Source organism: Nycticebus coucang, chromosome 12, assembly GCF_027406575.1.
Source record: "Nycticebus coucang isolate mNycCou1 chromosome 12, mNycCou1.pri, whole genome shotgun sequence".
Classification (NCBI taxonomy): Eukaryota; Metazoa; Chordata; class Mammalia; order Primates; family Lorisidae; genus Nycticebus; species Nycticebus coucang.
The window spans coordinates 74,955,138-74,979,264 of NC_069791.1; the positions used below are offsets into that span (position 1 = coordinate 74,955,138).

Here is a 24,127-nt window from a genome sequence, read left to right on the forward strand (position 1 = left end):
TGATATCAAAAACCAAATTTGTAACCAGAACTTGATGATAAAAACTGGCTTATATATTTAGCATTTTTAGTGGATTTAACTGCTCATTTAAGTGAGTTAAACATGTATCTTCAAGGTGAACACCACCTTAATACAATGTTTCAAGGCTGGGTGTGATGGCTCACACCTGTAATTCTAGCACTCTGGGAAGCAGAGGTGGGAGGATCGCTTGAGCTCAGAAATTCAAGACCTGGGCAGAGGTGAGACCCCATCTGTACTAAAAATTGAAAAATTAGGCAGGCGTGCTGGCACATTGTGGTACTCTCAGCTACTCAGAGGCTGAGGCAAGAGGATCTCTTGAGCCCAAGAGTTTTTGAAGTTGCTGTGAGCTATGATGACACCACTGCACTCTAGCATGATCTTGGGGCAAAAGAGTGAGACCCTGTCTCAAACAAACAAAAAACAAGGAGGCATGTTAAGAGTAAAAAGTAGAACCCAAGTATCTGATGACCACCTTTACAACTCCACTGAGAATCGCAACTACTTCCATCAAACCAGATATTGATGCATTAGTTTCTCAAACAATATCAAATATCCCACTAGTTTTATGTTGCCCACTTCTCTTTTACTTTTGCAATAAAAGTATCCAAAAACCCCCAAAATGTTTTACGACTTAGATATGTATATTGCCTACATTAGTGATTATAAACTTGGGACTTGCTTAATGATTTTAAAACACTCTCTGAATGGGCTGTTGCATAATTAGGATTATTACATGAGGACTTTTTTGCTTATCTGTGGTGATGGGTATCATGAAAATTATGCATGGGTCTTTCCTTTTGCTCATCAGATTTTGTTAGTGTTGTGTATTTAACACGTGGCCCAGAGAAGCCAAAAGGTTGGACACCCCCTGCTGTACACCATAAAGTCCAAACCGTTCATTTTATAAAAAAAAAAAAATACATTTCATGCATTGATTTTTTTTTTTTTTTTTTTTGTAGAGACAGAGTCTCACTGTACCACCCTCGGGTAGAGTGCCGTGGCGTCACACGGTTCACAGCAACCTCCAACTCTTGGGCTTACGCGATTCTCCTGCCTCAGCCTCCCAAGCAGCTGGGACCACAGGCGCCCACCACAACGCCCGGCTATTTTTTTGTTGCAGTTTGGCAGGGGCTGGGTTTGAACCCGCCACCCTCGGCATATGGGGCCAGCGCCCCACTCACTGAGCCACAGGCGCCGCCCGCATTGATTTTTTTTTAACTCCCCTCATTTTACAGGTGAGATTCAGAGATGGGTGACAATTTCCCAATGCCACTAGGAAAGTCGATCAGAAAGCCAGGCCTACCTGGTCCCCAAGTAATTTATCTGAGAGGTTCTTCCAAGAGATGAAAAAAGGAAATGGTATCCCGGTACGGTGTGGGCACCTCGACCGTTTACTTCACTCAGATGAAAGTGGGCTGAGTTTGAAAAGTCAGAGTGAGGGGCACGGTGGGATGGGCATACCCGGTCCCGGTGTTGGTGCACTCATCCCTTTCTGGGCGGGACTTGTGCTCTCGGCCCTGCGGCCCTGTTCAGTGGGCTTGTGTGCTCTATTATTATCACCAAAGGCTGCTCCTATTCTCTGCAGCGTGCTACGCTTAGTACAAAACTGGTGAGGACAGTGAAGGAAGTTCCCGCCTCCAAGGAACGTCCAATGCTCTGAGCTGGACCTTAGAGGACCATGACGAGTTTGCCAGACACCTGGAAGGAGTGGGGAGTGGGAAGGGCGGTCGAGGCGCTGGGATTCAGAAGTCGCAAGCATAGCTGGCCGTCTCACTGGGTGACTGGGCAGGAAGGTGCGCTGGCGAAGGTGGCTGGAGGGCAGGCTGAAGCGGCCTAGGAGCGGGGACGGCTGCGGCAAGGCCGGATGACAAATGACAATGACGAGAGGCTGTGTGGCAAGGGAACAAAAAATAGGATAACCTAGTGGACCACACTATAGTCGCCCTGAGAAACTGGGATCCGCCTCCCTGGCCCCGCCTCCCTGAGTTTAGGGTCGTCCTCAGCGTCTTTGCCTCCAGCCAATAGTAAACGTCGCCGGCGGAAGGGCGTGGCTGGGGGGGGGCTCAAGGGTCATACAAGATGGCGGCGCCCAGGAGCTGCTAACGCATGGAGGGGAGGATGTCCCTGGCTGCGCTCGCTGCTTGGGCTCGGCTGGGGCGGCGGCCGAGCTGGCCGGGACTGGGGCGAGGGCACTGGACCGCAGCCCAGGGCTCGCGGAGCCGGCGCGAGGCGGCGGAAGCTGAGGCAGACAAGCCAGTATTCCAGTATGTGGGCGAGCATGCCGCACGCGTCAGCCGCATTTTCGTGTGGGGCTTCACTTTCTCGGGGGCGCTGGGCATACCCACATTCGTGTTGCCTGGCTCCGGGCCCAAGTCTCGCGCCGGCTCGCGGTCGTACCGCAGGATCCAAATCGTGCCCTACCGCCTGGAGCTGGACGAAAAGGTGCCGACCGCGATTTCCTCCCTCTTTTCTTCCCTCTGTTCCGCCTTCTTGGCCTTTGCCTCTGCCCTCCACCCCCGACATATTCGGCAGTCTTTGAGAAGTTGGCTACTGTGGGTGGCCAGACTTTGGGGAGGAAGACCATCTAGCTAACTGCATGTGTGGGAGGGGAAGGCGTTAGGAACTACAATCCACATTTATAGGGTGACTGAAACGTGCCAGGTAGTGTGCGTGGCTCGAGTCATTCTCTCAGCATCTGTGAGTGGCAGTTGTCATCTCCGTACTATAGGGATGCTTAGAGAGGTTCAGACCTAAGGCCCCATAGCTGATAGGTGTATATACAGTGGGATTCCTATTCGGGCCAGTCTGGCTCCAGATCTTATGTCCAGAAAGCAGAATTCGGAAGTTCAAACACAATGTGGGCTGGCTTTGATGGATGAAGAACTTGGAAGGGAAGTGTTAACTCTTAATAGTGACAGAAATGAGAGAGGAAGGCTGAGCGGTCTAAACATGCCAAATGGTTGCATAGGATGACTTTAACTGAGCTCAGATTTGAAAAGGTTACAGCAAAGGACAGTTGCCCAGGGGCACTTTCCTCTGGAAGCTAACACTCAAAAGAACAAAAGTGAATGCTTAGAATTGGTTCTTGTTTGGGGATGGTTGTGGAAATCTTGGTGGGTGATGAAAAAGAAGCAAGCATGTTCAGTTTGGCTTTTGACTTTTCTGCTGAGGACAGCAAGTGATCTTTTAACTAAAAGAGGAGATGAGGAAAGGCAAAGAATTTAAGCTCTAGATGAGTGAGAATTGAATTTGGGTTGTTTGACTTATTAATATTGAGTTGTAAGAATTCTTTTTTTAATTTTTTCATATACATGTGTTTATTAGGTTTACATTTTTTGCCTTCACAAAATTAAAGAGGCTTAAAATTTAATAACTAACAATGTTTAAGATGACTAGAAACAAAAACCTCGTAAAGAATGAACGAACATAAATACGTTCAAAAAAGAAATCAGAGAATTGCTGCATTGAATATTACGCAATAATAATAATGCAAAGAAAGTAACATTCACATTGTCAATAAGAGTATGTCTATTATAGAATGCTTTGACTCTGAGATTCAGTATGGTGTCATCAGTTAACTTCTTAATTTTTTTAAGTCTCAAAAAATAGACAATATTTATAAATAAAAGTAAAAGATAATTTCAAAAAACAGATCATGCCAAATCTTTATTTCCCCTTTATAATAATATATTTTCTCCAATTTTAATATCAGGTGTACCCAGATCAAGTAGAATGATTTTGAAGTATTTCTTCTTTTTCTGTTGTCTGTAAGATTTGGCATGATCTGATCTGTTTTTTGAGTTGTAAGAATTCTCCATGTGTTCAGGATATAGGCCCTTTACCACATGATATGTACAAATACTATCTCTAAGCCTGTGGTCTTTCCATACATTTCTTTCTCTTCTTTTTATTTTTTTCTGCCGCGGACCGCCAGTCGAATGAGTCTCAGTCCGAGGGCTTTCAGGGCGAGAACGGCTCAGGTTGATTGAAAGGGCGACGCAGGAAAATGACAAACTGCCACACACCAAGGATGATGAAGAAAGCAGTTGTACTTTACTGATTTTTAGGCATGGTATTTATACATTTTTGACAATGTCTTACAAACTACAAAAGATATTTTTATGACTTGCTGATGCTTACAAAGTTCTTATCGAGTTTTGTAGATGGGAGTAGTCAACTGTCTTTTCTTAGACAATGTTTCTGCCCGTAAGGGGGAACAAAGGACTGCTGCTTATCAGCAGTTACTCTTTTACTTCTCTTTATCTATGTTTAAACCTTCTTTCTTTGTAAAACTGCTTTGTTCACATTTTGTATTTTTATATTTTTATATTTGATTATGATTTTTATGTTGTTAGTGAATTGATAGTGAATTATGTATATGTTTTAAGTGTATAGTGACAAAATTATAGAGAAAGCAATTTTATAGAAAACTTATTTCAAAGAAACAGTTTCAAAGGGACATAAGGTAGAGATAAGAGACCGGAGGGAGCGGGTATCTGGTAGGAACATCTTAACTTATCATCCCTGCATTCTCTTGATACATTGTTTCAATTAACTGACCTTTATGGTGGGAACGTGTTCCCTTGGAGACATTTAGTCTCCATTGTATAGATGAAGTCATGGATTAGTAAGTCATTATGTTTATTCTTAGTTTCTGAGGACATTCAAGCAACAATTAACCATTCAACTCAACAAACAAGTTTCAAACAGGTTTCAGGGTAAAGGTTATTCAGGCCTTTATGCCGCACCTCATGAATTCTTACGTTCACTAAAAGGCATGCTAGGCAACTTATGCGCTGCTGTTGCAGGCCAGGGGGACCGGGGGCAACGCTCCGGGGAGCACTCACCGCCTTACCACAGTTTTTACAACGCGGACAGAGCCATCCCGCCACGGCTTGATGCCGGGGGTGCGGCATTTCCCCCTTTTTTGTTAATGAAACGTAGCTCAAAGAGGTCTTGGCGAACAGCCTTTAAGGAGGAAAAGACACAACGAAGGAGACAAGGTAACAGTAAAACAACACAGAATATCAAGCATCCAATAATGACAATAAACACAATGTACTGAATCCAGGACACAGGATTTAAAGATTTAAGATTGTCAGAGAGGGATTGAGCCAGTGAATCAAGAGAAGTGCTAGGTAAATGAGCTTCACTGATGGCAGTGATATCCTTTTGGAGAGTATGTAAATCATGTGTAATATCATTGTCCTTCCAGACACCCTGTAGATGAGCTTTAGTTTTGTCCCAGGAAGTGGACATATTATAAGGTAAAGGAGTTACACAAATAGCAGGAAAGGCAGAATGACATCTGGTTTGAAGTTTATGTTGTATAAACTTTATATCTTGTCCTAAGGCTAAAACTACTTCTTCTAGGATGTTAAGTTTTGCTTCAAGTTTATTATCTATGCTGGCTTGAGTCATTAAAGCTAGAGTTATGTTGCTGCTGAGAGAATTAACAAAGTGAGCTGTGTGAACTTCTTGAACCAAAGCAGTAGTGGCTACCGCAAATGTTGTGACTATAGAAATTAAAGCTAAAATACCGAGAATTAAAGCAGCTACAAACCTCTTAGGTCGAATTAACTGATTAACAGTATGTAAAACTTGTAAAGCAGAATTATCATACCAAGGATCATCTTGTAAATCAACAGGTAATAGTACATAAGAGGGTCTTTTAACAATTAAAACAGAATTAAACAAGCGTTCATTGAATAAATCAGTAGAAGTAAGACAATTTGTAACTTTACAAGCGGTACAAGAAATATGATAAGAGTTTTTAGATTGTGTAATAGTTAAATACTTATTTGGAGCTAAAAGTAGAGCATATGGATATCCAACACAAGTTCTTACTGACATTGCATTTGGTTTTGGCATATTAGGTTTCTTTTCTAAAATTAAGTTGGATGCAGCAACAAGTCTAAATAAATCATAGTGTATTTGAGTTTTATTTTTGTCTTGAGCTACCCATATGGGCTCAACTAGACCAGGTGTGAACCATCGTCGTATTGGTTGGGGAGTACCAGACCACTGATACTGATGAAATTTATCTAATTGGTTCGAGAAATATTTATTATGATCAAAACAAGAAGTAGGAGAATAATCCCAGATGACTGTGTTTGAATTTATAGGAGAATGCTTGTTGGCAGCATTTGGGAATCCACAGGAAAGCCAAGTAGGTGTTTTAGTTAATGATGATTCCCAGAATTGATTTTTATTTCTATATTTTTCTTTACAGTTAGGGAGAGGTAATGAGTTAACAGATAAACAGGTTTCATTATAATTAGGACTTCCAATAGTTTGTAACTCATATTCCCAAACATAACGTCTATTTGCATCATGAGGATCTGGAGCATCAGTTAAAAATACCCTGTAGCTAGTAGGTAAACAAAAAGGAGGTGTGTTGCCTCTTAAAGTAAAGCAAATAGGCAAGGAGTCGGCTTTGCCAGTGAAATTAATTAAAGCCGCAGCATGATGTCTGGATTCTGAGTCAGTTAAACCTCCTAAGCGGATAGAATCATTAGAAAGAATTTTTATGGGGTCTGGATCTAGCCAGCCCACAGGGTGTAGTAGAGGAGGATTAGGCACATAAGACCAATAAGCTGCAGTTTCTACCTTAGGAGTAGAGATTAGTGATAGAAACGCAAGAAAGTACATTGTAGGAGTTAGAGGGTTTCCTTGAGATATGAGAAGTTGTTTAGCTTGTTTCACCAGGGCACGGATCTGTGTCCACGTGGTCTTGGAGGGTTTCGGTGAAATTTCCACAGTCGTCCTCATTTGTGCAGATAGGATCTTCATCCGCCGCAGGCGTTGTCTTCTGCGCCGGGGTCTCCGGAGGAGCCGGTTTGATGAGCCGGTCTGGAATCCAGACGGGAGAGTCGGCATCCTGTGGAAATATGCAAGCATAGCCTCGTCCGGAGGTTAACAATACATCAGGGCCTTTCCATTGGCCCGATAATAAATCTTTCCAAAGAACTTTAGGAAGGGTGGCAGCCGATTGTGGCTGCCAATGGGAGAGAGCAGGGGTTAAATTATTGGAGTTTACATTAAGGTGATTTAGGACGAATAAAGCATGGGTTAAAATATGATGAGGAGAAAAATATTTATGAGCTTTTTGAAGGCGTTCAATTTGTAATTTTAATATTTGATTAGTTCTTTCAACAATCGCTTGACCCTGAGGATTATACGGGATCCCCGTAGAATGAGAAATTTTCCACTGTATACAAAATTGTTCAAATGCTCGAGAGGTATAAGCTGGAGCATTGTCTGTTTTTAGTTGAAGAGGGACACCTAGCTGCTGAAAGCAGTAAAACAGGTGTTGTACAACATCTTTGTAGGCCTCGCCAGGTCTTGCAGAGGCACAGATAAAATGAGAAAAAGTATCAACAGTAACATGTACATATTGTAATTTTCCAAAACTAGACACATGTGTTACATCCATTTGCCATAATACATTGGGGCGTAAACCCCGAGGATTAACACCAAATTTTAAAGGATGATGAGTAACAGGACAGGATTTACACTTCAAGACTATTTGTCTTGCCTGTTCTCTAGTAATTTGAAACATTTTTCTTAATGCGTTAGCATTTTGGTGATGTAAGGCGTGGCTTTCTTCAGCGTCGGCCACTGATGCCACTATAGTACGTGTTAATAAATCTGCAGTGGCATTTCCTTGGGCCAAAGGGCCAGGTAAGTTAGTATGTCCTCTTATGTGACCAATATAAAATTGATTATTCCTTTGCTGAATTAAAGTTTGTAGTTTCTTTAATAAAGGTAGAATAGTTGAGGTTCCTGTTAAAAGAGCAGTTTCAAGAGCTGGAAAAAGAGAAGCAATATATTTTGAATCTGTGTACAAGTTAAACCTTTGTTTGAAATTATTAAAGGCCGAGATTAGAGCCCATAATTCTGTTTGTTGGGCAGAGGCTTGTGTGACCTCTTTAATAAGAGGAGACAGGCCTGGGCTAAAAACTACAGCTCGACCTGTAGAGGAGCCATCTGTGAACAAGGTTATTGCGTCAGACAGAGGCTGTTTGGAACACATAAGAGGAAATATAAGTGAAACTGTTTTTGTAAATTCAATTAAAGGATGTTTAGGATAATGGTATAAGATTTGACCTGCATAGCCTTGTAAGGCCAATACCCAATCATCATTATTTTGAAATAGTTGTTCCACTTGAGTTTTATTATAAGCAGTTACAATTACATGAGGATCTTTACCAAATAATTCCCGTGATCTTTTTCTTCCTTTATCAATTAATAAAGACACCAGGTATGGATAATCAGCAACAATCTTTGTCTGAACATGTGGTAAATGAATCCATTCTAAAATACCTTCCTGCCATAGGCAAGCTGTAGGAGTATACTCAGTAGAAAAAATGAGTAAAGACCATGGGTTTTGATAATTAATTTGTTTAACCCTAGCTTGAGTTAAAGCCTGTTCAACAACTTGTAAAGCCTGCAAGGCTTCTGGAGTTAAATGTCTAGGGGAACGGGGATTAGAGTCTCCCTGTAAGATAGTAAACAAAGGACTAAGGGTTCCCGTAGTAATCTTCAGAAAAGGTCGAATCCAATTTATTTCTCCCAGTAATTTTTGATAATCATTAAGAGTTTGTAATTTATCTCTCCTTATTTGCACCTTTTGAGGTGCAATATAGTCAGAGTGAATCCATTGTCCCAGATAACTTAATGGTTTATCTCTCTGAATTTTCTCTGGGGCAATGACTAAGCCAAATTTAGTTAATTGTTCTATAGCCTTTTCTAGCATTAGCTGTACTTTTGGCAGCTCAGGATGAGCTAGCAAGATATCATCCATATAATGAATTATGTAAGCACTAGGAAATTGTTTTCTCAGTGCAGCTAATGCAGCCGCCACGAATTTTTGACATAAGGTAGGGCTGTTTTTCATGCCCTGTGGTAAAGTTTTCCACTGATATCTTTTAAACGGTTCCTGTAAATTCAAAGAAGGAACGCTGAAAGCAAAACGAGGACAATCCTCAGGATGTAGATTAATAGTAAAAAAGCAGTCTTGTAGATCTATAATTATAAGTGACCATTGTTCTGGTACTGCTACAGGAGACGGAAGCCCAGGTTGAAGGGAGCCCATGTCTTCCATAATGGCATTTACTGCTCTTAAATCTTGTAAAAGTCTCCATTTGCCAGATTTTTTCTTAATGACAAACACAGGAGTGTTCCATGGACTAGTGGATTCCTCTAAATGACCTTTATCTAATTGTTCTTGTACTAAAATTTGTAATGCCTGTAACTTTTCTGTTGTTAGGGGCCACTGACTAACCCACACAGGAACATCTGTTAACCATTTTATCTTACAGGCATAGTTTTCTGCAGTGGCCCCTATGAAAAACACTGATCGTTCAGTTGATCCCCTGTGACTAGTTTCATGTCTAGGACATGTAAAAGATCTCGTCCCCATAAAGTATAGGGTAGAGAGGGTAACACATAAGGTTGAAAGTAAATTTTCTTGTCCTTATATTCACATAACAAATGAGATGTACTACGCATGACACCAGAAACAGAACCGAGACCAACTAAAGAAGACCCAGTTCGATGAACCGGCCAGGATCTCGGCCAGTCGGAGGCAGCAATGCAGGTTACATCAGCGCCTGTGTCCATCAGGCCCTTAATGGGCCTGCCTTCTATTTTCATTTTTAACATCGGTCTATCATATAAATCATGTATAAGAGCCACACAATCTTTATCAGTAAATCCAAACTGTCCCTCTCCCCTGGCATCATGTAAGTGATAAGTGGGGAGTGGTATATATGGCAATAATAGTAACTGAGCAATTCTTTGTCCCTTATGAATTTGTGTAGTTTCTACTAGAGACTTTACCATGACTTTAATTGTATTTTCAGTGTCAGAATCAATTACTCCTGGAACAATTTCAAAATGTTTGGTGTAATTGGAACTTCGTCCCAATATAACACCAACAGTACCTGGCAATAACTTTCCTTTTATTCCTGTGGGAACTAACACAACACCATCATGTTTGGATATGATTATATCTTTAGAACTGGCAAGGTCTAAACCTGCACTGCCAGGAGTCCCACGTGGGAGATCATGAATTGTCCATTCAGGTGGTATACAATTAACAGTAGATGTGGGCTCTAACTTAGGTCGTACTGCGGTAGAAGCAGGAGACTCTCCCTTGGAGTTGGGGCTAGGAGAACGCCCCTTATCTAGTTTTTTGTCTGGTTGGTATCAATAAAGTTAGCACCCTTGTCTGACAAGGGGGTTCCATCTTTATGAAATTTAGATTTACATTCATTTTTCCAGTGCCTGCCCTTCTTACAACGAGGGCATGGTCCCGGGGGTAATCCACGGGACTTATTATTATTATTATTAGCACCGGTGGATTTCTTACAATCCTTCTGTATATGACCTGGCTTCCCACAGTTATAACAAGTGGGTAAGTCATGTGGGGGATTACACCCAAAACATGTATTACTGGGGTCTCTATCAAAAGCACCTTTAACATATGAACTAAATTTTTGACCCCGCATAGCTGCAGCAAACGCCATTCCCTGGACAATTGCTGGTGAGGCATCCATGCATGCTTTAATATAATCTTGTAAGGTACCTGTTTTCCTGAGTGGACGTATTAAGTCCTGACACAGCGTATTTGCATTTTCCCAAGCCAATTGCTTGAGTAATAATTCTGTGCCCTCTGATGGTGGAAGCATTCTATTAATAGCTTCTTCCAGGCGAGAAATAAAGTCAGGATAGGACTCTTCCATACCCTGTTTTATGCCTGCTAAAGTTGTGCCCTTGGTTCCCGGAGGAGGTATTTTTCGCCAAGCGGAGACTGCATTATGGCTGACTATCTCTAAAAATTGTCGGGGTAGTTTAATTTGATTTTCAAAAGAAGCAAATTCATCTGTCCCTAGAAGCATGGACAGCGTGGGCTGTGCTTTTCTTCCTACATGTTGATTAATACTTTCTCTACATCTATCTTCATACTCTGTTCTCCATAAAATATAATCACCTGGGGAAAGCGTGGCTTTGGCCGTTTGCTGCCAATCATACGGGGTAAGCCATTGACTGCTAATTGATTCCACAATTTGTAAGGTATAAGGGGCAGAAGCTCCCGATGTACGGACAGCCTGTTGCAGTTCTTTAAGCGTCTTTAACGACAGAGGTTCCCAGGTGGGTGGTGCCCTATCCTCAGTGGGAAAGCGTACCGGGAAAGCAAATGTAAAATCTCCCTGCTGACGGGCTTCTCGCACCGCCGCTTGAAAGCCCGCGGGCGGCGGAGGGAGACAAGGAGGTACGCGGGGAAGCGGAGCTTGTGAGGTTGTCTTAGATGTGACTTTTGGGACACGAACAGCCGGGTAAGCTCGGCGGGGGTGAATAAAATCATTCATTCTGTCCCTCTCATCTGGTTTAGTAAATTCATCGACCACATCCCACTCGTCACTGTCTGAGGAATTATCGACCGGTGGGAGTGGTGGTAGAATGTCTTTGAGCGTTGGAGCCGAAGGGACAACGCTCTCAGTGTTTGGTACCGGTTCAGGATCTTTAAGAACCTCGGGGGGAACCTCATCAGGAATCGGTGCCCCTTTAGATTCAGGATCACCAACCTCCGAATCAGTTTCTCTTATAAATGCTTCTAAAAAGGTATTGTCAGCTAAAAGTTCTCTAACTTGTAACCATAAAGGAAAAGCCTGAGGGGGCAAGACCTTCTCCCCATGTTCTTGCATGTATTTCCGCATTTCGCGTCCCACTCTCTTCCAGTCGGAGAGAGAGAGAGAGCCTTCCTCCAGAAACCAAGGACTAACCAACTTTATGAAATGCATAAGCTCCTCCAACCGTTTGAGAGACACATGAAAACCATTTTTTTCTAACAAACGCTGTATCATGACACTGAGCATGTGTTCTTCCTTACCCAATGTATGCCCCATGTTGTCCTGCGGATTACTCACACTTAACCGGTCAGCCTTTACCGGCGGGACTGCAGCTCCCTGGTGAGAGTCGCCTTCAATCTGAAAAAGAGAGGAAAGAAAGAAAAAGAAAGATCACCTGTCCTTCAGGTCCCTGTTCGAGGCGCCAGCTGCCGCGGACCGCCAGTCGAATGAGTCTCAGTCCGAGGGCTTTCAGGGCGAGAACGGCTCAGGTTGATTGAAAGGGCGACGCAGGAAAATGACAAACTGCCACACACCAAGGATGATGAAGAAAGCAGTTGTACTTTACTGATTTTTAGGCATGGTATTTATACATTTTTGACAATGTCTTACAAACTACAAAAGATATTTTTATGACTTGCTGATGCTTACAAAGTTCTTATCGAGTTTTGTAGATGGGAGTAGTCAACTGTCTTTTCTTAGACAATGTTTCTGCCCGTAAGGGGGAACAAAGGACTGCTGCTTATCAGCAGTTACTCTTTTACTTCTCTTTATCTATGTTTAAACCTTCTTTCTTTGTAAAACTGCTTTGTTCACATTTTGTATTTTTATATTTTTATATTTGATTATGATTTTTATGTTGTTAGTGAATTGATAGTGAATTATGTATATGTTTTAAGTGTATAGTGACAAAATTATAGAGAAAGCAATTTTATAGAAAACTTATTTCAAAGAAACAGTTTCAAAGGGACATAAGGTAGAGATAAGAGACCGGAGGGAGCGGGTATCTGGTAGGAACATCTTAACTTATCATCCCTGCATTCTCTTGATACATTGTTTCAATTAACTGACCTTTATGGTGGGAACGTGTTCCCTTGGAGACATTTAGTCTCCATTGTATAGATGAAGTCATGGATTAGTAAGTCATTATGTTTATTCTTAGTTTCTGAGGACATTCAAGCAACAATTAACCATTCAACTCAACAAACAAGTTTCAAACAGGTTTCAGGGTAAAGGTTATTCAGGCCTTTATGCCGCACCTCATGAATTCTTACGTTCACTAAAAGGCATGCTAGGCAACTTATGCGCTGCTGTTGCAGGCCAGGGGGACCGGGGGCAACGCTCCGGGGAGCACTCACCGCCTTACCACAGTTTTTACAACGCGGACAGAGCCATCCCGCCACGGCTTGATGCCGGGGGTGCGGCATTTTTCCTTTCCTTTCCCTTTTCTTCTTCCTTCTTTCGAGATGGGGTCTTGCTATGTTGCCCAGGCTAGTCTCTAATTCTGGGCTGTAGCCTCAGTCTCCAGAGTAGCTGGGGTTATAGGGGTACAGCTACGATTGGCTTCTTATTTATTTAGTTTTTTTGAGTCAGAGTCTTGCTTTGTTGCTTGGGCTGCAGTGCAGCACCATCATCAGAGTTCACTACAATCTTAAACTTGTGTGGGCAGGTGGTCCTCAAGCCTCAGCCTTCCAAGTAGCTAGGACTATAGGCATGTGCCCTACCAGGCCTGGCTAATTTTTTGTTTTGTTTTGTTTTGTTTTTGTGGTAGAGATGGGGTCTCACTATTTCCCAGGTTGGTCTTGAACACCTGGCATCAAGTGATCCTTCTGTCTTGGCCTCCCAAAAGTGCTAGATTTATGGGCATGGGACATCATGTCCAGCCTTTTTAAATTTTTTGATAGTGTCTTTTGAAAAGCAAATATTTAGGAAATTCAGTTTATCAGTTTTTCTGCTGTGGATTGTATTTCTAGTATAGTATATAAGAAATCTTTGCATAACTAAAGATCACAAAGATTATTTCCCTGTGCTTTCTTGTATAAGCTTAGTAGTTTTAGCTCTTATATTTAGCTCTGTTAAACCATTTTTGTGTCTGGTGTAGGTAGGTGTGTTTTCACATGTAGATATCTTAGAATCCTTAGTTGAAAAGACTATCTTTTGGGCAGCGCCTGTGGCTCGAATCGGAGTAGGGCGCCGGCCCCATATACTGGAGGGTTCAAACCCGGCCCCTGCCAAAAACTGCAGAAAATAAATAAATAAATAAAAAGCTACAATTCTAAAAAAAAAAAAAGAAAAGAAAAGACTATCTTTTTCTTTTTCTTTCTTTCTTTTTTTTTTTTTTTGAGACAGAGCCTCAAGCTGTCACCCTGGATAGAGTGCTATGGCATCACAGCTCATAGCAACCTCCAACTCCTGAGCTTAAGTGATTCTTTTGCCTCAGCCTCCCAAGTATCTGAGACTACAGGCACCCGCCACAACACCTGGCTATTTTTTGGTGGTAGTTGTCATAGTTTGGCAGGCCCAAGGCTGGATTCGAACCTTCCAGCTCTGGTGTATGTGGCTGGCGCCTTAGCCGCTTGAGCTATAGGTGCTGAGCCAGACTATCTTTTTCTTACTGAATCATCTTGGCACCTTTGTTGAAAATTGGTTGACCAGGTCACTTAACTGTAAATGTAAGAGTTTATTTCTGAACTCTGAAGTCTGTTCCATTGATATATATCTCTGTTCTTATGTCAAAATGACACTGTCTCGATTACTGTAGCTTTATAATAAATTTTGGACTGGGAATGTCAGTCCTCTAAATTTGTCCTTTTTAAAAAATTCTTTTGGCTACTCTAAATACTTTGCTTTTCTGTAAGAATTTTAGGATTGTCTTACCAATTTTTGCGGAAATACTTTGTGGGATTTTGATAGGGATTAAGTTGAATCTCTAAATCAATTTGGGCAGAATTGCCATCTTAACAATTTTGAGTCTGGGCGGTGCCTGTGGCTCAGTCAGTAGGGCGCCGGCCCCATGTACCGAGGGTGGCGGGTTCAGACCCGGCCCCAGCTGAATTGCAACAAAAAATGGCTGGGTGTTGTGGCGGGCGCCTCTAGTCCCAGCTACTCGGGAGGCTGAGGCAGGAGAGTCGCTTGAGCCCAGGAGTTGGAGGTTGCTGTGAGCTGTGTGATGCCATGGCACTCTACTGAGGGTGATAAAGTGAGACTCTGTCTCTACAAAAACAAAACAAAACAAAACAATTTGGAGTCTTTCAGTCTATGAACATGGAATGTCTGTTTATTTAGATCTGTCGTTTTCTCAACCGTGTATTAGTTTTCAGTGTATGTCTTTTACTTATTTTTTAAAATGTATTCCTAAGCATTTTGTTCTTTGTGATGCTATCATGAATAGAATTGTGTGGGGTTTTTTGTTTTTTTTTTTTTTGAGACAGAGTCTCACTATGTCACCCTTGGTAGAGTGCTGTGGCATCACAGCTCACAGCAACCTCAAACTCTTGGGCTTAAGCAATTCTCTTGCCTTAGCCTCTGAAGTACCTGGGTCTATAGGCACCCACCACAACACCAGGCTATTTTTTGGTTGTAGGTGTCATTGCTGTTTGGCAGGCCTGGGCTGGGTTTGAACCTGCCAGCTCTGGTGTATGTGGCTGGCACCCTAGCTGCTCAGCTATAGGTGCTGAGCCTGGATTGCGTTCTTAATTTAATTTTTGGAGTGTTCATTGGTTTTTACATATTCGTCTTACGTCTATTCATAGTGTAGTCATAGCACACTGTAGCCTCAGATTCCAGACCTCAAGAGATTCTTCTGCTTTTGCCTCCCAAGTAGCTGGGACTACAGGTATGTACCACCTCTTCTGGGTTATGAAGTCATTAAAAAAAAAATTATAGGTCTATTAACATCTTCTATTTCTTCTTGAGTTCACTTTGATAGTTTGTATCTTTTTGGAAACTTGTTGGGTTTTTTTGTTTTGTTTTTTGTAGAGACAGAGTCTCACTTTATGGCCCTCGGTAGAGTGCCGTGGCCTCACACAGCTCACAGCAACCTCCAATTCCTGGGCTTAAGCGATTCTCTTGCCTCAGCCTCCCGAGTAGCTGGGACTACAGGCGCCCACCACAACGCCCGGCTATTATTTTTTGGTTGCAGTTTGGCCCGGGGCCGGGTTTGAACCCACCACCCTCGATATATGGGGCCGGCGCCTTACCGACTGAGCCACAGGCACCGCCCCGGAAACTTGTTGGTTTTATTTCAGTTGTCTCATTGGTAACATAAAGTTGTTAATATTTCCATGTAATTCTTCTTTTTTTTTTTTGCAGTTTTTAGCCGGGGCTGAGTTTGAACCCGCCACCTCTGGCATATGGGGCCAGTGCCCTACTCCTTTGAGCCATAGGCGCCGCCCTTCCATGTAACTTTTAAAATGTTTGTAGGGTTGCTAGTAATGGCTCTTCTTTAATTCCTGTTTTTGGTAATTTGTGTCTTTTATTTTCTTTCCTTGGTTGTTGTAGCTGAACATTTGTCAATTTTGTTAATCTTTCTTTTTTTTTTTTTTTTTTGAGACAGAGTTTCACTTTGTCATCCTTGGTAGAGTGCTATGTTATCATAGCTCATTGCCTCAGCCTCCCGAGTAGCTGGGACCACAGGCATGCACCACACACTGGCTAATTTTTTGTTGTTGTTGCAGTTTGGCCAGGGCTGGGCCTGAACCTGCCGCCCTCGGCACATGGGGCCGGTGCCCCTACTCACTGAGCCACAGGCACCACCAATTTTTTTAATCTTTTGAAAGAACCAACATTTGATTGAATTCTTTTCCTTTTTTTCCTGTTTATTTCATTGATTTCCATTTGAAGTTTTATTATTTCCTTTCTTTTGGGGGTTTAGTTTGCTTTTCTATTTCTCCTTCTTTTTCTTTCTTTCTTTTTTTTTGGGTGGGGGACAGAGTCTTATTATGTCTCCCTCGGTAGAGTGCTATGGCATCACAGCTCACAGAAGCCTCAAACTCTTGGGCTTAAGTGATTCTCTTGCCTCAGCCTCCCAAGTAGCTGGGACTATAGGCACCCGCCACAATGCCTGGCTATCTTTTTGTTGTTGTTGTTGTAGTTGTCATTGTTGTTTGGCAGGCCCAGGCCAGGTTCGAACCCACCATCCCCGGTGCATATGGTCGGCACCTTAGCTGCTGAGCTACAGGCGCCAAGCCAATGCTTTTCTATTTCTTAAAGTGGAAAGGGAGGCTGTTGATTTAAGATCTAGTATATTGTCTATCCTGGAGAATATTCCAGGTGTGCTTGAAAAGTATGTGTATTCTGCTGTTGTTGGGTATCATTGATATCTTCAACTACTATTATTGAACTTTGTTTATAATTTCTGTCAGCTTTTACTTCATGTATTTTGTGACTTTGTTTTTAGGTGCATACGTGGTTATAATTAGTGTATCTTCTTGATGCATTGACTGTGTATTAATGTAAAAATCCCTTCTTTGTCTCTAATATATGCCAGTGTTTTGGAGCCCTACTATTTTGCTAATATCACTTACTCAATCCATATCCTTTTAATGTAATCATTGATATGGTTAGATTATATCTCCATTTTGCCATTTGTTTCAGTATACCTTTTTTGTTCCTTTGTTCTTCATTTATTACTGCCTTCATATTTTTCTAATGTACCTTTTAAATTCCTTTGTTAGGTATGTGTATATATATGTGCACATACACTATACACACGCACAGAGATGCCTCAGCTTACAGTGGGAGTTCCATTGCAGTAAACCAAGTGTAAGTTGACAATATTACAAGTTAAAAATACATTTAATTTACAGCTTATCTATCATCATAGCTTAGCCTAGTCTACGTTAAATATGCTCAGAACACTTCTATTAGCCTACAGTTGGGCAAAATCATCTCTAGAAAGCCCATTTTTTAGTAAAGTGTTGAGTATCTTATATAGTTTGTTGACTACTGTACTGATTGTGAAGAACAGAATGGTTGTGTGAGTACTCAAAATACGATTTCTACTATATGTGTATTGCTTTTGTACCATCATAAAGCAAAAAAAAAAAAAAAAAACCCCGTAAGTTGAGGACCATCTGTGTGTGTCTGTGAGTATATGTGTGTGTGTATGTGTGTATTTAAAGACAGTAAGGAAGACTTTATTTGAGGGAAGCTACTAAAATTGGGTTTTGTGGGAGAGAGAACAGGCTTAACTTCCCTATATCTTTTGAGTTTTTTTTTTTTTTTTTTTGAGACAGAGTCTCATCCTGGGTAGAGTGCCATGGTGTCATAGCTCATAGCAACCTCCAACTCTTGGGCTCAAGCCATCCTCTTGCCTCAGTTTTTCTATTTTTTTTAGTAAAGTTGGGGGGGTCTCACTTTTCTTTTTTTTTTTGCAGTTTTTGGCCGGGGCTGTGTTTGAACCTGCCACCTCTGGCATATGGGGCCGGCACCCTACTCCTTTGAGCGGCAGGCGCCGCCCTGGGGCGGTCTCACTCTTGCTCAGGCTGGTCTCAAGCTTATTAGCTCAGTCAATTCACCCATCTCGACCTCCCAAAGAGCTAGGATTACAAGTGTGAGCCACCGTGCCCTTTTGAGTTTTTTAAAAAAGTAATTCTTGGGTGGTGCCTGGCTCAGTGAGTAGGGTGCTGGCCCCATATACCGAGGGTGGTGGGTTCAAACCTGGCCCCGGCAACAAAAAAATAGCCAGGCATTGTGGCAGGTGCCTGTAGTCCCAGCTACTCGGGAGGCTGAGGCAAGAGAATCGCCTAAGCCCAAGAACTGGAGGTTGCTGTGAGCTGTGACACCAGAGCACTCTACCGAGGGTGATAAAGTGAAACTGTCTCTTAAAAAAAAAAAAAAAATTCTTGGGATTATAACATGCATTTTAATGTATCACAGTCTAACTTATCACAACCACTATTAGGTTGGTAGTGATCTAATTTTGATAAATCTAGCAACGTTGTTCTATGTAACATAGCTCCATTTTCTCCCCTTACCTTTGTGTGGTTCATATAGAATATATTACACCTTTATATGTTTTAAGCCCAGTAATACAATTTTATAACTATTGTTATGCAGTTATCCTTTATCTTAACAAAGGATATTTTTGCTGGATATAGAATTCTTGGTTGGCAGTTTTGTCTTCCATTGCTTTGATGTGTCATTCTGGTTTCTGGTCTTTTGTCTCTAATGAGAAATTAGCTGTAAGTCTTATTGTCATTCCCTTGTACTTGATGAGTCTATTTTCTTTTATTACTTTTAAAATTCTCTTTTTGTTTTTCAACAGTTTAACCATGATTTATTGAGCAGCTTTGATCTATAGATCGATGTTTTACATAAAATGTGGGAAGTTTTTGACCATTTCTTTAAATATTTTTTCCTGCCTCTTACTTTCTCTTTTCCTTTTATAAGTTCCATTACATATATATTGCCTTTTTTGTTGTTGTGATAAGAGTTGACTCTGTTGCCCTAAGTTGAGTGTAGTGGTGTCATCATAACTCACTCCAGTCTCAAACTCCTGGGCTCTAGCAGTCCTACTGGCTGGGTCTTTTTATTTTTTGTAGAGATGGGGTCTTAGTCTTGCTCAGGCAAGTCTCAAATTCCTGAGCTCAAGCAGTCCTCCTGCCTCAGTCTCCCAGGATGTTAGGTGTGAGCCACCGTACCTGGCACATTATGTAAATATTGATAACACTTGTTGTGTGACAGGTCTGTGAGGCGTTGTTCATTTTCTTTAATCTTTTTTTGCTTGTCTTTTAGGGTGGGCAATTTTAATTTTTCTTCATGTCAACCGATTTTTCTGTCTCAAACCTGCTATTGAGTCTGTCTGGTGACTTTAATTTTGGTTATTGTATTTTTAAACTCCATCCCATTTCCATTTTTTTTTTTTAAGTTTAAAGCTTTTATCCAGTGAGAATTAGTTTTTGTTAATGGTGAAAGGTCGGCATCCAGTTTCAGTCTTCTACAGGTTGCCACCCAGTTCACCCAGCACCATTTGTTAAATAGGGAGTCTTTCCGCTACTGAATATTTTTGATAGGCTTGTTGAAGATCAAATGGTGATAAGTAGCTGGGTTCATCTCTTGATTCTCTATTCTGTTACATAAATCTGCCGCTCTGTTTTTGTGCCAGTACCATGCTGTTTTGATTACTATAGATTTATAGTATAGCCTGAAGTCTGGTAATGTGATACCTCCTGATTTTGTTCTTATTTCTGAGTAATGTTTGCTATTCAAGGTTTTTTCTGATTCCATATAAAATGAAGTACTATTTTTTCAAGTTCTTTAAAGTATGACAATGGTGCTTTAATAGGGATTGCATTGAATCTGTAGATTGCTTTGGGTAGTATGGACATTTTAACAATGTTGATTCTTCCCAGCCATGAGCATGGTATGTTTTTCCATTTGTTAAGATCTTCAGCTGTTTCTTTTCTCAGAGTTTCATAGTTCTCTTTATAGAGATCTTTCATGTCCTTTGTTAGGTAAATTCCCAGATACCTCATCTTCTTTGGTACTATTGTAAAAGGAATAGAGTCCTTGACTATATTTTCAGCTTGACTATTGTTGGCATATATAAAAGCTACTGACATGTAAGTATTGATTTTGTATCCTGAGATGCTGCTGTATTCCTTGATCACTTCTAAGAGTTTTGAAGTTGAGTCCCTGGGATTTTCCAGGTATAGGATCATATCATCAGCAAAGAGTGAGAGTTTGATCTCCTTTGACCCTATTTGGATACCCTTGATTGCCTTCTCTTGCCTGATTGTGATGGCTAAGACTTTCATTACTGTGCTGAATACCAGTGGAGACAGTGGGCATTCTTGCCTGGTTCCTGATCTGAGTGGAAATGTTTTCAATTTTTTTTTTTGGCAGTTTTTGGCCGGTGCTGGGTTTGAACCTGCCACCTTTGGCATATGGGGCCAGCGCCCTACTCTGTTGAGCCACAGGCACTGCCAAAATGTTTTCAATTTTACATCATTCAATATGATATTGGCTGTAGGTTTGCTGTAGATGACCTCTATCAGTTTAGGAAATGTCCCTTCTATGCATATTTTCTTAAGTGTTCTGATCATGAAAGGATGCTGGATATTATCAAAGGCTTTTTCTGCATCAATTGAGAGACTCGTGTGATTTTATTGATGTGATGTATTATATTTATAGATTTGTGTATGTTGAACCAACCCTGTAACCCTGGAATAAAACCAGCTTGATCATGGTGTATAATTTTTTTGGTGTGTTGCTGAATTCTGTTTGCTAAGATCTTATTGAATATTTTTGCATCTCTATTCATTAATGATATTGGTCTATAATTTTCTTTCTTTGTTAGATCCTTTCTTGGTTTGGGTATCAGGGTTATATTTGCTTCATAGAATGTGTTGGGAAGTATTCCTTCTTTTTCTATGCTTTGGAAAAGGTTGTATAATATAGGTACTAGTTCCTCTTGAAAGGTTTGATAGAATTTGGATGTGAAGCCATCTGGTCCCAGACTTTTCTTTTTTGGGAGATTTTGTATTACTGATGCTATTTCAATGATTGATATAGGTCTAGTCAAGATTTCTAATTCTTTCTGGTTGAGCCTAGGAAGGTGGTGTGCTTCTAGGTATTGGTCCATTTCCTTCAGATTTTCATATTTCTGGGAATAAAGATTTTTGTAGTAATCATTGAGGATTATTTGTATTTCTGAAGTGTCTGTTGTTATTTCTCCTTTATTGTTTCTCATAAACGATATTAGAGATTTTACTTTTCTGTTTCTGGTTAGGTTGGCCAAAGGTTTATCAATTTTGTTAATATTTTATTTATTTATTTATTTATTTTTTTGTAGAGACAGAGTCTCATTTTATGCCCCTCGGTAGAGTGCCGTGGCCTCACACAGCTCACAGCAACCTCCAACTCCTGGGCTTCAGCGATTCTCTTGCCTCAACCTCCCGAGTAGCTGGGACTACAGGCGCCCGCCACAACGCCCGGCTAATTTTGTTAATATTTTAAAAAACCCCACTTTTTGTTTCATTGATCTTCTGAATGATTCTTTTGTTTTCAATTTTATTTAATTCTGCCCTTATTTTGGTTATTTCTTTTCTTCTGTTGGGTTAGGGGTTGGAATGTTCTTGCTTTTCCAGTTGCTTCAGATGATCCATTAAGTTGTTGGCTTCCTCTCTTTCTGTTTTTTTTTTTTTTGTGGTTTTTGGCCGGGGCTGGGTTTGAACCTGCCACCTCCGGCATATGGGACCGGCACCCTACTCCTTGAGCCACAGGCGCCACCCTCTTTCTGTTTTCTTGATGAGGGCTTCCAATGATATAAATTTCCCTTTTAGGACTGCCTTTGCAGTATCCCACAGGTTTTGATAATTTGTGTCTTCACTATCATTTTGTTCCAAAAATTTGGTAATTTCCTTCTTAATCTCGTCTTTGACCCAGCTATCATTCAGCCGAAGATTATTTAGTTTCCATGACTTTGTTTGACTATGAAGTTGAGTTCAACTTTTATTCCAGGGTGGTCCGAGAAGATACAAGGATAATTTCTATACTTTTAAATTTGCTGAGGTTAAACTTGTGTTCTAGGACGTGATCTATTTTGAAGGATGACCTGTGGGCTGATGAGAAGAGTATATATTCAGTTTTATTAGGGTGAAATGTTCTATAGAGGTCTGTAAAGTCCATTTGTTCTAGGGTCAGGTTTAAGTCTAAAATTTCTTTGTTTAGTTTCTTCTTGGAGGATGTATCCAAAACTGTCAAAGGGGCGTAAAATCTCCAACTATTGTAGTGCAGGAAGATATCAAGTTGTTCATGTCCATTAGGGTCTGCTTTATGAATTGAGGAGCATTCTAGTAGGGTGCATAAATGTTAATTATAGAAATCTCTTCATGTTGGGTGTTTCCCTTGACAAATATGTAGTGACCTTCCTTATCTTTCTTTATCTTTGTTGGTTTAAAGCCAATTGTATCTGCTACTAAAATTGCAACCCCTCCTTTTTTCTGGTTTCCATTTGCCTGTATTATACAAGTCCATCCGCTCACCCTGGGTCTATTTTTATCTTTTAAGGTAAGATGAGATTCTTGTATACAGCAGATATCTGGTCTGAGTTTATGTATCCAGTCAGCCAGCCTGTGCCTCTTTAGAGGACAATTTAAACCATTCACATTAATTGAGAGAATTGATAAGCCTGGTTGTGTTTGTGGTGTCATGATTTTTGGATGTCCAGTGGACATTTTTAATCCTTTCACCACTGTGGATATTGGGTTTTGTTCAAAAATTTCTGGGTGAGTTTACTTTGGAGGTAGAGCATTGCGCTGGTCACTGTGGAGGATGGGTCTGAGAATATCCTGGAGAGCTGGTTTACTTATGGCAAATTTCTTCAACATGTCTATGTCATTAAAGTATTTGATTTCTCTATCACAAATGAATTTCACTTTAGCTGGATACAGGATCCTGAGTTGGAAGTTGTTTTGTTTTAGGAGATTGAAGGTCAGTGACCATCTTCTTTGGACTTGAAACGTTTTGGCTGAGAGATCTGCAGTCATTTTGGTACTTCTCCCTTTGTAGGTGTAGCTTTTCTTACATCTGGCTGCTTGCAGAATTTTCTCCTTCATCTTAACTTTGGTGTAATCACAGTGTGTCTAGGAGATGCTTTATTTGGATTGAGTCTTGCTGGGGTTCTGAAACTGTCTGCTCTCTGAAGTTCTGTATCTCTGGCAATGCTTGGGAAATTCTCCTCCAAAATCTCTTGGAGTAGAACATCTGTATCTTTAGGACCATCCTCTTCTCCTTCGGGAATTCCTATAAGACGAATGTTTGATCTTTTTTGTGAGAGTGATCCCACAACTCTCTCAGGGAATGATCAGTTTTGCTCTCCATTTGTCTGCCTCGTTGAGTGTTTGGGAACATTCAAAAGCTTTGTCTTCAGTTTCAGAGATCCTTTCTTCTGCCTGGTCAACTCTATTACTGAGGGATTCTACTGTATTTTGGAGGTCCTCAACTAACTTTTTCATTTCCTTGAGCTCTGCTATCTCTTTTCTCATTATGTCCATATCTTTGGTGACTTGGGCTTTGAATTCATTAATTTCTTAAGACAACTTTAGAACTACTCTGTGGAATTCAATTTCTATCTTTCCCTCCATTCTGTTTATCTTATTTGCAATCCGTATTCTGAATTCGATTTCTGACATTGCTGCCACTTGTCTATGCATGGCATCTTCAGTTGTATCTCCTTTGTCATTTCTTAGGTGGGTTGATCTACTCTGGTTATTCATGTTGCCAGAGTTCTTCTGTTGGGTCCGCACCATGATTATTTTCCACCATTTGTTATTAGAACTGGTAGGGTAAGATTGAATTGGGGTTCCCAGGTAGTAGAGATAGCCCCTTACCAAAGCGCTAGGCTTTGTAATTATGGCTTATCTCCTGTAACCTTACAAAGGCCCCTTTCAGAGTTTTGGCTGGAAACTCTGAGGACCTACTTGGTGAGATAGTGTAAGCTACCTCTGTTTTGATATCAGCCAATCTCT

At 41.0% G+C, this 24,127-nt stretch overlaps 1 protein-coding gene across 2 annotated transcripts in view; it reads left to right on the top strand.

Annotated features, from left to right (window-relative positions):
- Positions 1–2,081: 2,081 nt before the first annotated feature.
- RCC1L (RCC1 like) overlaps positions 2,082–24,127 on the top strand; it is a 63,808-nt gene continuing 41,762 nt past the window's right edge. For both annotated transcript variants that reach the window (XM_053554717.1, XM_053554718.1), the window contains exon 1: positions 2,082–2,463. In XM_053554717.1, the coding sequence (XP_053410692.1) occupies positions 2,128–2,463 (336 nt within the window). In that variant the 5' untranslated portion in view covers positions 2,082–2,127. The remainder of the gene's footprint in view (positions 2,464–24,127) is intronic.